At 41.1% G+C, this 16,898-nt stretch overlaps 1 protein-coding gene across 2 annotated transcripts in view; it reads right to left on the bottom strand.

Annotated features, from left to right (window-relative positions):
• Positions 1-11,889, bottom strand: part of FXR1 (FMR1 autosomal homolog 1) — a 33,286-nt gene extending 21,397 nt beyond the window's left edge. Inside the window, exons 1-2 of one of the 2 annotated variants that reach the window (XM_056498357.1) lie at positions 11,679-11,889; positions 2,216-2,268 (exon numbers count right to left, since the gene is read on the bottom strand). In XM_056498357.1, the coding sequence (XP_056354332.1) occupies positions 2,216-2,268; positions 11,679-11,729 (104 nt within the window). In that variant the 5' untranslated portion in view covers positions 11,730-11,889. The remainder of the gene's footprint in view (positions 1-2,215; positions 2,269-11,678) is intronic. The other variant, XM_056498358.1, reaches the window with a different exon arrangement.
• Between the last annotated feature and the right edge of the window lie 5,009 nt (positions 11,890-16,898).

Below are 16,898 nucleotides of genomic sequence, written 5' to 3'. Positions count from 1 at the left end.
AAGTTTTGGTGGCAAAAATTTTTATGGCTGAACTGGAACATCTCACTGCTGAAATGCAAACCAAGATGTTTTAAAAAATTACTTGTGATGGGATACAAACTACCTACTAAGACAGTCTGACAGAACCGATATCTAAGCTACAGGGCACAAATCACAAGAAAAGGAGGTTCTTGCTTCTTGTAACACGAAAGCCTCTCCTTCAATACAGCTGATTCAAACTCCAGTGAGCCTCTATGAAACTGTACCTGAAGATCCAATTTTCCACATAACAGTAATAAAAGTTTCCAGGTCCAGAAGCTTCTGCATTCTTTCCTTTTCTCCTTACCCTCAGAAAATGTCTCTTAAAAGAATTAAGGCTACCTGCCCAAAGACAGAGTGTTGCTATGGCCACAAAATCATCACTAGCAGGCTGTGCTGGTACACTTAACTTTGGGAACCTCACAACAGCTGTAGATAAAGATTGGCTAACAACAGCAGAAAATGCAAAGTGACAGTTTAGATTGCCTATTGTGGGGTAGATGCGTGTATTTGTTAGTGATAATCACTATCACAACACTGATGCCCTTAGCACAGGACACTCTTGCCAGTTTTGGTTCCACTAAAGGCCCTTATGAATTTAACTCCGTAAAAAGCATACGAATTGATCAGATTTACGTCACAGAATAATTTGACTGTGTACACACTTCCTGATCAAATCTATTTTTAGTCAACAGAACACTCTACATATGCTGCAGCCCATCCTTTTTGAAACATGGCTGCTGCTGCCAGACTTTCTTTAGAACACATGGATGATATGGATACTAAACACTGGAAATGCATTTGCCAAGAATTCAACTCCCGCTGTGAACCCCTGGCACTTCCTCTAGCTTACTTGGTTTCTGACATCAAAGTATATATTTTCAATGTAAAGAGAAGCAATTACCTTTCTTCAGAAAGTAATATGGATGTTGAAGATGAAACTCATTATTTGTCACATCTTCTTAGACCATGGATAGAACGAAGGGTTTAATATTTTATTTTTGGTTGGTGGCCTTTGGGGTAGAGGTATGAAAACCTGGGAGACAGTAATAGGTTCCATAACCACCTAAGTGTTAGTATAAATTATGGTTGCCATCTTATCTTCTAACTGTCTTCATAAAAGGACTAGAAAGCATAGGTTAGAAAAAAAACACTGGGTTTTGCAGGTAAACCCCAGGATTACTTATGTCCCCCTCCGAGGGTTTCTTTTTACAGACGTGTATATACGTACACACACATACACCTGGGATTATGTCAGCATAAATACTGTTCATAATAAATACATAAATACTGTTCATAAAGGCACACTTGCACACTCCCTAGCATCACCTTTATTACCCAGCAATCTTTCTTAAAGAAAGGCTCAAAGACTAATCTACAGGTCAGAGCTGGCAAAGGTTATAACAATTTTCACATCAAAAGGTGACATTTTATAGGATCTCCACCTAGTAACTGGGAGGGAAACAGGAAAGAGGATGCAGCTCAGAGTATTTAGAATTAGCACTGGAATCTCCCAGGTAATCCACAGTGTTATCAGTCAGAATGCTGAACAACAGGTACTCATTTGTATTTTACCAACCCATGGATTATCCTCGGCTTGCCACTACATGCTCCCAGCAGCACTGCTATGTTTATATATTAAATGAAATGGGCCTTCTTGGATAATTATTTTTCAAGATTTGCTAACAGATTTGCACTCTTTTCCACTCAAAAACAATAGGTCTTTTGACTGGATATATATGTACATTTATCTTCCTAAGAGCTAAAAGAAAAAAACTGCCATCAGGATATTTTTACTTTTCTCTGGTTGAGAATACTGATCAGCATTCCAGAAAGCAGACACAGAATTGCTCGTCTGAGTACTTTGGTATTTTTCATCTTTTCCTGCTTTCATGTAAGAGTATCAAGCCTGTGCCACTGATTCCTATTTAATTAAATTTGGCTGTCACATCTATGGGCATCACTAAAGATACCAATGAATGTACAGCACTGTATAACTGATGAACTGAATTCTGATACAGATTCAAGAAGGCAGCTCAGGGAAGCTGAACAGAATAGTAAGCCTGTACTTCTAGAATGATATCTAATGAAATCTGCTTTCTCTTAAAGGCAAAACAATTAAACAAAAAAACCCAGCAAAACCACAACACTGAAAAACCTAATATTCAAATAATTGTTTTAAAAATAGAATACTTACTTGTTTTCAAATACAACTGTGAGGGAGTCCTCATGAACATCTTTGATAAATCCCTAAAACAAAAACATTTCTGTTACAAAAATGCATGTGAAATCAAAAAGGTAGCAATTTTAATACAGCCTGAACCTGAGCCAAGACCACCACTAACACTGAGGTTCCAATTTCAGAAAGCTCCAAGACACACTCCCACTCTTTGCATGAGGTTGCTGATATTCTTAGCTGGTTATTCCAAGAGGTGCAGAGCACAGGCACTGCTCCCAATGGCTGCTCAAATCTGACCAGCTCATTTACAACTGAACTCACTGTCAAGAGTTTCTTACTCTGCCCAAAGGTGCACACGGGTGTTTTACAGGAACAAAATGAGATCCAGACAAGGGCAGTTATTCCAACAGCTGTGCACAGCACTATTTGCTTCACTGGTGTTCCTCCCAGCACAAACTGAATCCTAAACAACTGTCCCCCCACAAGAGTCCAGCAGCCAGTTTCAATCACATTTGGCAGTAGAGGCTGCCACACAGCCAGTTATGGTATCATCTTTCAGGTACTAAATTGGGGACTAGATGAGGCCAAATGCCTGTAGGACCTCCCAGGAAAACAAAGAAAATACAGTATTTAATGAATTTTTTTGTGCTCTGTAAACTTAGGGGGCATTTATTATACCAAAAATTTAAAGACAAAGATCAATCTCACAGAGTTATAACCCAAGTATTCACGCAGAAATTAAGGTCCTACATTTATTGGTTAAGGAGGGTAGGCATGCTGAAAAAAAAAAAACAAAAAACAAAAAACAAAAAAAAAAAACCTAAAAAACCACTACTCCTGCCTTTACTCCAGCTTGGTATTTGCCCAAGCAGAGGTGGTCAAGGAGGACCCTACAGTTTTAAAGGAGTAAGAAAGCTGCACAGCTATGTTAAGAGAAAGAAGTTCCAGGAAATCTGCTGAATGGATTACACCCATTTAAGAAACTGCCAACTGAGGAGGACGAAGAACATACCAGCTGTGCAAGAAGCAACCAGCCCACTGAGGTATTATGTGTCAACTCAGGGAAAGATAAATTTTGACACAGTCGATCTCTCCATGTAATGACAGACAGTAAAGGAGCCCACACTGACAGCTGGCTGCAAAGGTCCTATAAAAACAAATCTCCTTCTACCTGAGCTCATACTCAGCCAATGCTCTGAAAGCATTTGCTCAAAACCTGCTTTTCTGCTCCCTGAGCTTCCCTCAAACCCAGCTAACAGTAACACAAAAGACTGGTTATAGCAGAAAGCACATTGGTAACCCTCAACAAAGCAGGTCAGCAGAAATCATCTTGTTGAACCACCTAGTGTGCCCCTAATAAAATAAACCCCCTCAAAGGCCATGCTGCCACTGCAAGAGAAGGCAGGCAAATCTTTGAAAGGTAAGCAAGTGAAACAGTTGAGAGTAAAATATACCCAGAATCAGGGCCTTTCAGTTTCAAGGAAACTGGATGAGAGTATAAAGTTATGTCTGTTTAAAGATGCAAAGAGCATATAAAATTTTACTGCCTAAAGATTAGTAAGCCAGCAACAGAGATAAAGCAGAACTTCTACCAAATTTATGCTACCAACAGCTCCCTTAAACATACCCCAGCACAGGGAAAAATTAACATGGCATACAGTGCAGGAAATAGGAGTTTCTCTACTGCAATTCATTCAAATTCTACACACGGACAAAACACTGAAGTCACAGCACTGAGAACCAACTTCATGTAGCCCAGCATTCTGCTACATGACAACTTACCAAAAGACAGCAGTATTTACAGGGAAGGATTAACTCCCTTCTAGGGACAGCCATTTATCTGCATTCCAAGAGACTGTGACTCAATACTAGTTTCTGCCTCATTATGCTACTTTATTTCATAGCTGACCCTGGTTTTCTATTCTCTTGTGCTATCACAGTACTCAATGTGTTACTAAGGTAAGTCTAAAGTAGCTAAAAATTATTCTGCAGAACTGAATTCAGTTCTTTCTGAAGCTTTTCTGAAGCACAACTTCAGAATCAAGAGAGATTCCAATTCAGGTACCATAACACATTTGATTAATGTTCAGAACTCAATGCTCTGTAGACTTAAGAAAGTCATGAATCCACTGACTACACATTTCATTAATAAGACAAAAGAAGTGCAAAAAAAGGAATCCAACTGCACTGACTTTTGAGGATTTAAGACAATTAGTCCATTACCAGGTGAAGTGTAGGTTTCTGTGTAAGGTACAGGCAGGTTTAACAGGCACAACCATAAGGTCCCCCTGAGGAAAGCTGAAGTGGAACAGTAATGCAGAGATACAGCTTTCAGCAGACCAACAGCTGACACTGCACAAATGTCAGCTGCACAAACAGAACACAGGACAATTTTTAATAAAATCTAAAGTACAAATTCCAACAAAGAGTCTGTACATTTTACAATGCCATGTGGGTTTCAGGAACTCCTTCATGGAAGGAAGTCTTTCAGTTCAAAGTGTGCACATTACTCTTCCCTCCCACAGGAGAATGCAATGCAGACTCACTGCTGGCAGACACGTAGGCAGCAACTGCCTTGGCATTACCTGCACGGTTTTTTCACTTGGTATTCCAAACTCTTTCACTCAGTATTCCAAACTCTTTCACTCCCTAGTATAATACAGCATAACAACTATCAAGTATGCACTTGAGGTCACAAATGTATATAAGTATAAAATAAAATTACATAACTATTAAATAATTTTATTGTTGTGAGGCCTGAAAAGAGTCTGATTAGAGTCTAACTGTATCCAATTACTTCTGACTGTTATCAATTTCTCCACAGCTGTGGGGATGAGATCACATTTACAGCAACTGAAGCACAGCAGTCTATGAGGTATTATGGACTGTATGGTCCATTTGTACTAAAACTAGAAATAATGAGAATTCAATATAGCTTTTAAATAGTTTTCCAAGAAATTATTTCATTACTGTCAAGAAGGATGTCAAAAGTATCATTAGAACATTTTCTGAAAGCAAAACTTCCTGCGTATGACTTTCCTATTTAACTCCGCCCATACACATTATCAGCTGCCACTTACAACTTCCAGATAAAACCAGAAAGAGATTCATGCAGGTCAGGATGAGATTTAGTGTAGTTTTTAAAGAAGTCTTCATAGAGCCTATGGTAATTAAATTTTAAAAAAAGATTTTACAAAAAAACTTATGACATTAGGGAATTCTGGTATTTCACAACACAAAACAGACTTTATAGTAAATCCTATAAAGTCACTAGGATTTCTCCAGAAGAGGTGTGATGAACATAAAACAGGAAACGAAACAACTTGGTTTTCGATGAGGGAGCTTTGAACAAGTTCTTCATTTGTGAGGAAACCTATATAAATAGATTTGAACTAGTCATGCCTGATACTGTATCAAAAACATTCTCTACTAAATTAAGTAATGACCCATCACCTTAACTCCTGCTCTAATGAACAATGTACTCCGTTACTGAATTTAATTTAGCAGTGCTGCCTAAGATGGGTAATGCCAGTTTCTAAGTTTGAAGAGTTCGGTGCTCCTAACACATCATCATTCCATGTACCTCAGGTGACAAGGCAGAGCTAACAGGAGACCACCAAACACATCATCAATACAGTGACATCAAAAAGTGAGGCACTGCAGTATCAGCAAGTGAGGTTACATATAACCTTTATGTGTGTCTTATACCACACACAAATCCACACAGGGCAAGAGGGGAAGAAAAAGTGACATGACTTCACGTTGCCAGAGCTCTGATTCGGCCTGTCCAGATATGAGTGTCAGTCACTGTGTTTGCTGTGAGCAGGAGCCCTGGCAGTCCATGTATGCCCTGGCTGCAGCAGCCCTGCTCAGCAGGAGCAGGAGACTGTACTGTACTATGGGCTATTAATGTCCTGCTGGCTCCACAGGCTCCTGGGCTCAGCCTGTCTCTGCCACTCACTTGGCAGGAGCTGGGCGCCCAACACCAGCACATGCAGAGGGACAGGCTGGGAGACCCAGGGAGTGCAACCCGGGGCCGGACAGGGTGTGCAAGAAACTCTCAACCAATCATTTGCACCAAAATCACTGCAGCTGAGACTTCCTCATTTCATAACAGACACCCACACACTCTCTTTGCCTTTTACCTGGGTTTTGCCCATGGATTTAGGATTAGGATCTGCTGATAACATAAACGGATCGAGACTTACTGCAGTGCCCTTACAGTGAACTGTATGTCTGTGTATGTATATATGCACACAGACAACTTTCTTTTTTTTTAATCCAATTCCAGGCAAATTACAAAATCTGTAAAACAGGTAGATGCAATCCAAGTTCCCTCCACATCCTACTGTCTGTAAGTTTATCTGACCCCCAAGTAGGATGATCCAACCTAAAAATGAGGTGCTGTTAGTTTAGCTGCAAACTTTCTTTCCAGGGACAGCCACTGTGCTGGCCTTTGAGTTACACATACCTGCACACTAAAACTGTATTAATATCACCTTACCCACTGCTGAGCCAATTTCAAACAGCAAACACTTCGGCATCTGGTACCTCAGACTGTTTTTGAACCACTGACATAAAGGTCAAGCAGCCTATATCCAATTACCAAGCCTTTCACTCCTTTTCAGATGCAAGAACCCTTGGTATTTCTAAATAACACTGAAACACAACTGTTTGTGTAACAAACACATGAAATAATTATTGCTAAAGGATGTATCTCATGCTGAGCCTCCAAAGGAAAAAGAAAGAAAACAAAGCAAACAAAGGAAACTTGTAAATAATCAAATCACTTGTTGATAAGAAAGACTGAACTTAGTATTATTTTCATTTTAAGTGATTAGATGCACCTGTTTATACAAGGAACTGATAAAAGCAAACAGCTGTGGTCTACTGCAAACCACAAACACCGCAAGTTGGTATCAGGAAAGAAAAATATCCTGAACTATCACACCAGTTTTAGCAAGCAGTTTAAATTATGACATTACTGCTTATTTCCATCCACAATCACAACTACGTGTAAATTCAAGGGTTGTTCTGACAGTCGTGCAAGAGCCTCAGCACTGAATTTGGGCTTACTCACAGATGTCTCAATGACTCATTTCTACACTGGTTTCCTCATACGCATCCTCCAAAAGGGCAAAACTTCTGGAAAACACCCTTCACTGATCATGTACTTCAGCAACCCATAACCATTCCCTCTGGCATCTCCCTTCTTTTGGCCTAAAGGATCAAGCAAACAGCTCACCAACAGCAAGAGTAACTACAGCTACTTCTTGCAAGACTCTACGCAACTTTCAACTGATCAGGAACAACTTTAAAATGTCTAAAGTTTCCCACCCATATAGATGTAGGGATAGATGTAATAAAAAAATGCTGACAACTACAACACAGTTAAGATCTTTAAAGAAAAAAACAAAGGCTATTCCAGTTACAGTTTCCTGGTGTAGTAATTGGGTAAGAACAGTGTGTGAGCTACACTCCTAATGACAAATATTTTAATAACCATCAAGCTAAAAACCACTCAGAGCAACTCAAGTTGTTTGCAAAGCCACTAATTAAAAATTGTAAGAAAAATTTTAAAAAATTGCATTTTTATTGATGCATAAATCTTCACTCCCACAGAGTTGCTCATCAAGCTTTGGCTCTACATGTGGAGAAATGGTGTGTACTTGTCATTCATAATTTTTTCCCCTTAGTAGTATTTTGGCTTGTGTCTGTCTTGAGGCCAATGCCAACTCCTGCTACCAGCATTTTGCTTAGTCCTTTTACCAGAAAACTGCACCTCTTCAAAGAGGAACAAGCCAACAAGGAAACACTTCAGAACCTGCAAATTAAGGGTTGAGCTCCATTTTAATTCATGAGAGTTTTTTTCCTTGCATAATCTAAATAGCTACTACTGTAGAACTTAAAGAACACAAAGGCCTGCAGCACAGCAGAGCCCATTTTCCAGCACAGCTAAGTCCCTACAAGGAAGAACACACTGCATCTTCCAGAGTTGTTCAAATGCCACTGAAAGACTCAGTCAAAGGAGCTAATCTGATGTTCAATTCATGTACCTTGGCCTTATTGTAAGGCCCAACCTATTTCTCAGGGAAGCTCACATGGGAAATCATGAATAATGTGCATCACTGGGGCTCTTAATCTGCATACAAGTGAGCACAAAAAGGCTGATGGAAATACTGAGTAAAACTGAAGTTTTTGTCTGTTCTTCCAAGACCCCCAGAGCTGGCAGGTCCAGAGGCAATGGCACAAATGCAAATATGCGAATTTCTGTATGAATGCCAGGAAACTTTTTTTTTTTCTTTTACTGTGAGAGTGACTGAGCAGAAGCACAGGTTGTTTGGGAGGTTGCAGAGTTTCCACCCTCAGAGACACTCAAAAGCCAACTGGACATGGGCAACTGGCTCTAGTGGCCCCATGTGAGCAGAGGTGTGAACCAGGTGAACTCCCAAAGTCTCTGCCAGCCTCAGCCAAGTGTGAATCTGTGAATTACTTCATCATCCTAATGACACACTGAACCATCACCCTGAAAACACTGCAGGCAGGCCAAGACAAGGTTGGGAGTATTCGGCTTTCACTCTCTTCAACACATTCAGAAACCAAAGAAATCCAGGTATTTTTGACCATTCTATACACAAGAAAGTCTATTCTAATGTCCCAAAGACAAAAAACGTTCTTGCCATCTACTCTACACCTAGAAAGCATGAACTTTTCTACTCTCAGGATGCCCTCACTGCACCTTTAATATATGCAAACTCATAACCTGTCTGTTCTCCCCTATTCCTCACCACAAACCCCTCTCATTTTTCAGAAGTCCATGACCATTTCAAGCTCCATCAATGCCATCTACTCTCCAAAGACAAATGGGTACTCAAAATTACGATATATGCAAAGTCTTCTAAGCTGCAGGAAGTGGCTAAAACATTGGCTTTGCTGTGTAATGGCTGAGAACCCAGTATAAAATATACAGTAAATGCTGTCCTGTTCTCCAGATTATATTACTTCTTTAAAGCAAATGGAAAAAAAACACAAACCACAAATTAGTTTGGTGGTTTAGATATACAGGATTAAAATTAGATAATAATATGTTTTCTAATTTTTAAAAAAAAAATTACCTTGGGATTTACCACAACTGCCCACTGACACATGAAAACTCAAAATGCTTTTCATGATGCATGAATTTAAATACGGAATATTAATTTTTCCATACTAATTCATTGTAACCATAGTGTACACATATCACATATATTCTTCCTGCACTTAGGAAACTGAAGAGCAATTATTAGAGGAACTAAAGAAACTCTATAAGAAAATCATGGTCATACCTCTAGTAAGCACTGAGTAACTCACTATAATGCTCCTACAGATTTAACCACTACATTTGTTCCATTGAAGCTAAGTTGCAGATCATAGTAACAATTCATTAAAAGAAAATCTCTCATGTTATTGTTTACATGATTATTTTGGTTTTTATCTCTGTTGGCATAGCAGGATCTTTCTGATTTCATTTACCTGGGGTTATGCTGTGCTAATTAATCCAAACTCAGACTCTTCTAAAGGCAAACCTCAAATCTCATCCCATCTTACAAATTCTGCTTTTTCTCTTCAGAAAACTTTTGCCATCTTCCCTAGAGTGTCACACAGCTTAGAAAAGATGAACCTCTTGTCACTATCTTGCAATGATCAATGCTACTGGTGCCCAAAATAGGACACTTCCTAAAAAGACTGACACACCTCTAAACACTAAGTGACCTAGGAGTGTCACCTAGTTCCAAAATAAATGCAAAACCTCTGCCTTCCTCAAAAGTAACACTCACAAAATGGAGTCAGTGACACACACACTTCACTGCATTTAGCTCACAAGAATAATCTTTTAGAATTGTGTTTGAATGATTTGGTTTGGGTCTTTTCTTTATAGGGGTTGTCTGTTTTTTCCTCCTTCCCATTAGTAGTGGATTACTCTGAGTTGGAGCTTTGATCATTGTGCATCTAATCATTCTAACCTGCCTTCATCCACCATGAAGATGCCACCACTGAACTTAATCCCCACTTCATTGATCTCAAAGCCATTATGCCATTTTTAATTAAAACTTCTGCTTTTTTGAGTCACTGTTCACAGGACTAAAACAGATGATGGTGCTAATCCAAGGCTGATAATTCTCACTGATTTAGGAGGAGATGTCATCCTTGCATATTTTAAATTAGGCTTATTGTAGCAGTCCAAAAATTCATCACACCTCATACTCCCATATTCCCCTTAAGCAAAAGGGCAACTGATACATCTTTTGGAAAGTTGTCCAAAATCACAAGGTATAAAATGGACAGCTAAAAAGAGTGTTTCCAAATTTTGGGCTTCTTAATGATCAGGGGGGGAAAAAAAAAAATCAATTCTATTTAGGAGCATCCTGTTCTAGATGCAAATGATTCTGATGTGGGTTTCTGTGTGATACTTCAGGTTCAACAAAAAAAAAATACCCACTGTATAAAATTTATTATCTACTCATTTTGGTAAAACATTCAGAGGCCTCCCTACTAGGGATGCAGTTTATCCCACTGCATTCTTTCCTCATAAGGGTATCTCCCATTTGTCTTGGCCAGTTGAAAGAACTAACTCCTGAAGTCAGCTGGTTAGAATCCCTTACACCCAACTGCCTCCACATACTGTACAGTCACCACATGATTCCCAAGCCAAATCCACAGCTGCACACAGGCAATTCTGGAGGGGGGAGGGGGAATCCAAAGGGCCAGCCCCACACCAAGTGCAGTATTGACTGTGCAATGCCACCCTGTGCATGTGGTTAGGCACAATAGCTAAAGAGAGCCCCGAGATTAAATCCTCCCAGAACACAGCCACGCTGCATGCTCACAATACTGGCTGGAATCAGCCCTTCTGGAGAGGAAGACAGGAGCCTACTGCCATAAAAAGAGCTGGGATTCTTAAACATATGAAGCCAGGCTTAGGGGAAAATGACTGACAGGCAACAGCTGAGAGTATTCTGCATTGATCCTGTACCATCCTGACATTCCAGGGAGGGTGATGGTGAAGGAAGATTTCTGAAGGCATAAATAAACTCGAAATCTTTAAAAAAATTATCTTAAATATTTTAAAATCATTATTATCGCCCCGATTATCCCATCCCACCCAAAAGCCCCTGCATCTTCCAACACCAATCCCCGCACACGCCCACCCACCCTTCCCAAAATGAAGGCTAAGGGAATCCCCGCGCCGCGCATCTGCTCCCCCGGCCCCGCCAGCGCTCTGCCTTCCCCACACACGAACCTCCCCTGCGCGCAGCCCTCAGCAGCCTCGTCACCGCCGCCCCCCCGCCGCCGCCGCCCCGCTCCGCTCCATCCCCGCCGCCCCCGGCCCCGCAGCCCCCGCAGCCCGGCACCTTCCCCGCTCACTGTCCCCTCCCCCGCCGCCCTTCGGCCCCGGCCCCGCCGGGCGCGGAGCCGCCCGCGCCGCCCCCGCCGCCGGTACCTTGTAGAAGGCCCCGTTGGAGCCGCGCACTTCCACCGTCAGCTCCTCCATGTTGGGGCCGCAAAGGACGCCGGGACGAGCTTCTAGAAACTGTCACCGCGGGGAGAGAGCGCGGCGCCCGCCCCCTCCGCCCGCCGGGCCGCGCCTCCGGCCCCTCCTGCTGCTCCGGGCGGGCGGCACCGCCGGAGCGGAGCGGAGCGCAGCGGGGCGGGGTGGGAGCTGCGGGGAGAGCTCCCCGCGGCCGGCGGAGCGGGGCGGTCCCTGCGGGACACGCTCCCGGGAAGGGCTCCCCGCCGTTATCTCCCCGCCCGCCGGCGCGGGGCTGAGGGGGGAGCGCGGGGCGCGGCCGCGTGAGGGGGCGGAGGGCGCTGCGTGCGGAGACAATGCGGTGCGGGCTCGGTGCGGGGCGGACCGCGCTTTGCGATGGACGCCGCTCAAAAGCCGCGCCCGAGGGAGCGCCTTCGGCTCCAGAGCCGCCGCCCGCGGCTGTTAAGATGGTGCCCGGCCTCCAGCGCCCGGCCCGGCTTTGTCCCTCACGGCGCGCCCTGCCCCGCCCTGCTCACACCCCGCCGGGGCTGCCCTGCCTGCCTTCCCGCGCTGCTGCCGACAGAAACAATAAAAAATAAAAAATGCCCGTGGTGTGCTGGCCCTCACAACACACTGGGACGCGAAATTGTGCTGTGAGCTGGATGCTCACATAAGCTTAGTCATGCAGAGCCTGATGAATGGCCTGTACCTGTGCCAAATCCAAGTGTTTTTGTAATAGTCTTAAATGGAGAGCAATAGAATCATCCGGGTTGGGAGAGACCTTTAAGATAATGAATTTCAACCACCAACCCAGCAGTACCACTGTAACCCCTAAACCACAGCACCCAGCGCCAGGTCCAAATATCTCTTAAACGCCTCCAGGGATGGTGACCACCACCTCCTTGGACCACTATTCCAGTGCCTGACGATCCGAACAATGACATTATTTTTCTGATATCTAATCTGAATCTCCCATCTCAGCCTAAGGCCATTCCAATAGCGATGCTTTCAAATGCTCTTTCTCTGATCTTTCCCATTGGGCATCAGACCTAAATGACCAGGAGACCATTATGATATTTTGCCCATCAGATGTTTACATTTTTAGTTTCTTCATGTTAATCTCGCTTTTGTATCAGTTGTAACCTTGTCTGTCAGATGGGTGAGGATTTAAGACAATAAAGGCCAAAAAGTGCTGAGAAATTGTCACAGAATGTGTGGCGGTGGCACTTGGGGACGACCTGATGATCTTGGAGGTCTTTTTCAACCTCAGCATTTCTATGGTTCTGTGATCCTAATGTGCCATAAGTGAAGGAAAGATATGGGTTCAACAGCATAAATGTTTTTTTCCCATGCTGTGTGCATGAATATTCCTAATCTTGCATGTTTATTCCACATAAGTTTTGGTAGGTACCTATTATTTTGTATTTTGTTTTAAGCTTTATAAATTGCTAATGATATATTCTGTCCATGGTGCCAAGGCCATACATGGGCAAGAGAGTCCTTCTTGGGAAAAGGTACATTCTTTCCTGTTGGCAGAGGCCACTCAGGATTTTCTAGGATAAAGGAACCAGCTAATATGAAGCAAACAGTTGTGCTACAAAAATTCTATGCCAAAAGTTTTCATTGCCACAAGTTTTCATCCCCCCAAGATTGAATTGACTGAGGTTTGTTTATTTGGCTACCAAGACACAGAGTCTCATGGTCAACTGTTAAAAAATGGTTGCTGGGGTTAAAAAAAAAAAACAAACCTGTAATAAATATGCATGAGCTGCTGTCCTTAGGAATAAAAACAGGACATAGATTAAAAAAAATACTCAGAACTGCATGAGGTGCCTGGCTGCCCACATTTGCAGAACTGGGGGACAGTTCTGAGCTTTAGTGATAAGGACGACTAGCTTGAGGAAACGCAATCTGCATCTGAATTTTCCTGATAAAGTTTGTTTTTCTGGAAGTGTGAGGATGATAGTAGTTAAAGAGACAGAGTTGTTTACATATTAATTTTGAGGCCGATTGCTGTGTCTGGGTCAAATAGGGGTAGAAAAAGGCTTTAGCAGGTTGTGGGCCATAATAATTTGCAACACATCAGCCAGAATGTAGATGATTAATCTGTTCTAAGTTTAGTTTTCACTGAATGTAAATTATGAGTTACTACTAAATTAAATTGCTTTAAACATTTACTGAAATAGGAAAGGGGAGGATCCAGATTCAAGAACTCAAGAATTCCTCTGATAGTAGCTACTTTTTTTTTAAATGAGACTTTGTAAGGTTTCATTTTCGTTTCATTTTTTTTGTTTCATTTTGCAACAGCCACAGTGAAACTGGCACTTTCATTTCCTAGAGTTGCTGTGGTGAAGAAGATACTTTGGGTAAATTTGGTTGAACCATTCTCTGTCTTCTCTGAAAACTCCATGGCTCAGGAGGCAGAGCAAACTGCATCGTGCCAGAAGGACACTAAGTCAGAAGTTGCAGGATTCTGAATCCTTGGGACACTTGGAAAGAGCTGGAAAAGGGTTCCCTTATTTGAGTGAGCAAAATGAAAGGGGAAGCATTAAACACTGAAGGATTAGGATGTTGTCTTCGAATACATCAAGGCACACAGAGGAGATAATGATCCATGAGAGACTGAGGCTGTAAAATACAGGAAACATGACAAGTAAAAAGACTCCCCAAAAGGTATAGAATGACCATTAATCAACTTAGTTTGGAAAGAAGTTTACAATGGGAGGTTGAAGAAGTTTCTGGAACGGCCTTTCAAAATTAATTAATGAAAGTTAATTACATCTTCCTGCTTTATTTAGGATGGAAAAAACATTTATGATGGTGATATAGCATGAACAATATAAACCACATTTTCAAGATGGAAAGCATTGATTTCAACAAATAACCAACCAACCCACACTCCTACCCTTCCAAAAAACATTTTCTAAAATTCAGGAAGTATGTGGACATACTAGAGAGAGACCAGGAAAAAGCCATGAAACCACTGAAAATGTAACTCACAGTGAAACAGTATCATAGCATAGTTTTCATATATTGAAAAAGTGATTTTTGCCCAAAATCTGCCAGTATCCAGGTTGGAAAAAAATACAGGCCCTATCACTATCGATTTTTAAATCAATATTGAGTATGCTCTAGCTCATACATGAATTAATGGAATCATCTGTGTAACTGGAGGTCACAATAGAATTGTCATTCAGGGACCTTCTGACATCATCTGTTAATGTTTACCTCAGCCAAAAGCTGAAAATTTTCAGCTATTTTCAAAGACTTGGGCAAGAGTGACACAACTGAAATAAACAACATAACTGTTTAGAACAGGGATCTCTTAAAGTTAGATTAGTTGTCAAATGAAGCACACACAGTGATATTGGGCAAAACCCAAGGTCAACTAAATTCAGACTTTTGCTCCTGCAGTGTAACAACCTGGGTCTTACATTCCATTCAGTGAAGTGCTGACACTTAGCAACTCATGCCATAAAAATCAAAATAATGATAAAAAATTAATCTAGCTTCGCCTTTAAGTGGGTAAAAACCTTTTTGGTTCCATTGCTCATTCTGAAATTTTGACAGAAGGCTGATGACTATGAGAGGTATCCAACCTTAGCATAAGCTTAGGAAATGGAGACTGAGATGTTCTGTAAATTACTATGCATCATTAATTCTTACTGGAGACAAAAAACACAGGTAGATATTTGAAAGATATGAGGTAAAATCATATTGGCCTCATGTCTTACCAAATGACAAAACCACATTAGAACTCAGCAAAAGCCTTGGGGAAGTTCTTTTGAACAATTACCTGCTTTCAAGTTTGTTCATTTATGTGTATCTTTTCTTTGTTCTTTGAATTGTTCTTGGGTGGCAGAAAGGAGTCTGTGAAACCTGTAAAATTACTTTCAGTAAAACCTGTGCAAGTAGAGCAGAGGATGTGATATCTTGTGGTAGAACACTGTTATAAAGACAAATGGCCTCAATACAGGTCATCCTGTTAGGCTTAATAAAGGGCCTGTAGTCGTAGAAAACTGCTTTAGAAAAGCTTGTGGTTTGATTTGCTTTGCTTTGTTTTGTTTTATACTTCACTGTTATTTTTGCCCTATTTGAATACTGAGCTGAAGAAGAATCTCTACCATTTTTCATCAGCCTTTAACAGCTACATTTTCCAATGAATGAATTTTTGAGGTTTGAATGAGGTTTGCTGAACCCTCCATGCATGTCCAGCCACATCTGCAAGTACTGTAAGCAGACACCGCTTCTGAAAATAGGACCCACAAAAGGTGTTGCTAAGTGAGTGTATGTAAAAACATTTTTGTCCAGTACAGTTTTAAGCCCTCTGTCTGGTGTGAAAATCAGAGAAAGAATAAATCGTAAGTGTTCCTATTATTGTAAATGAACTTTTGCAGTCATTTACACCTCCCTTTAAAGGGAAGAACCTCTTTATTTATTTTTTGTGTAATATAGCTGATAGCACTCACATTTATGTCTCTTGACAAAATGAACTTAAAATGATTTGCAGATTAAAGGTACGTATGCATAAATGAATGATTTGCATTTAAAGATATCCTATGTTTAGAAGGATAAAAAGTGTTAAAAATCCACAGAATGCAGTAGGTATTTGCTATTGCATTCTACTTCCTATTATTGCAGTCTAAAAAAGAAAAAGTCTCGCAGCTAATTAAATTATATAAGGAAGGCATCAAGAACCAAAATTATAAATGGTTTTGATTACAGTCTGTTTTTATATTGAAGTAATGATGAGCAATATCATTCAGGTTCCATTTGTTCAAAGTCCACAAGATAATGTGCATATTCAGAAAAAAAAAAATACACATTCAGGCAACAGACTACAATATGAAAGTAATTTTACATTGAATGGCAACATATGTATGAACGTTGTTTTTTCACACTGCTGAACTTCTGCCTTACCATTGGTTAACTGGTCTTCCAATTTTTGTTAGTAGTAGCACAGGAAAGTAAGGAAAACAAAATGAAAAGTTGATTCTAAAAGCAACGAGAAGCACTTGACAATGCCTGTTGTAAACTCAATATTCATCCTGGCACCGTGCAAAGAAACTGCAGAATCATTTCACTGAAATTTTAATGAACTCCAATGAGAACACTGCTGTTAATGGACTTTGTGCAATGGGTGGAAGCTCATCCGCTCACAATCCAACTTTTCACGGGGTTGGCTTGGTTTGC

Source organism: Oenanthe melanoleuca, chromosome 9 (genome assembly GCF_029582105.1).
Source record: "Oenanthe melanoleuca isolate GR-GAL-2019-014 chromosome 9, OMel1.0, whole genome shotgun sequence".
In the NCBI taxonomy this organism is placed as follows: domain Eukaryota; kingdom Metazoa; phylum Chordata; class Aves; order Passeriformes; family Muscicapidae; genus Oenanthe; species Oenanthe melanoleuca.
Note: the sequence above shows the minus strand (reverse complement) of the source record. Positions and strands in the feature narration are given on the sequence as shown.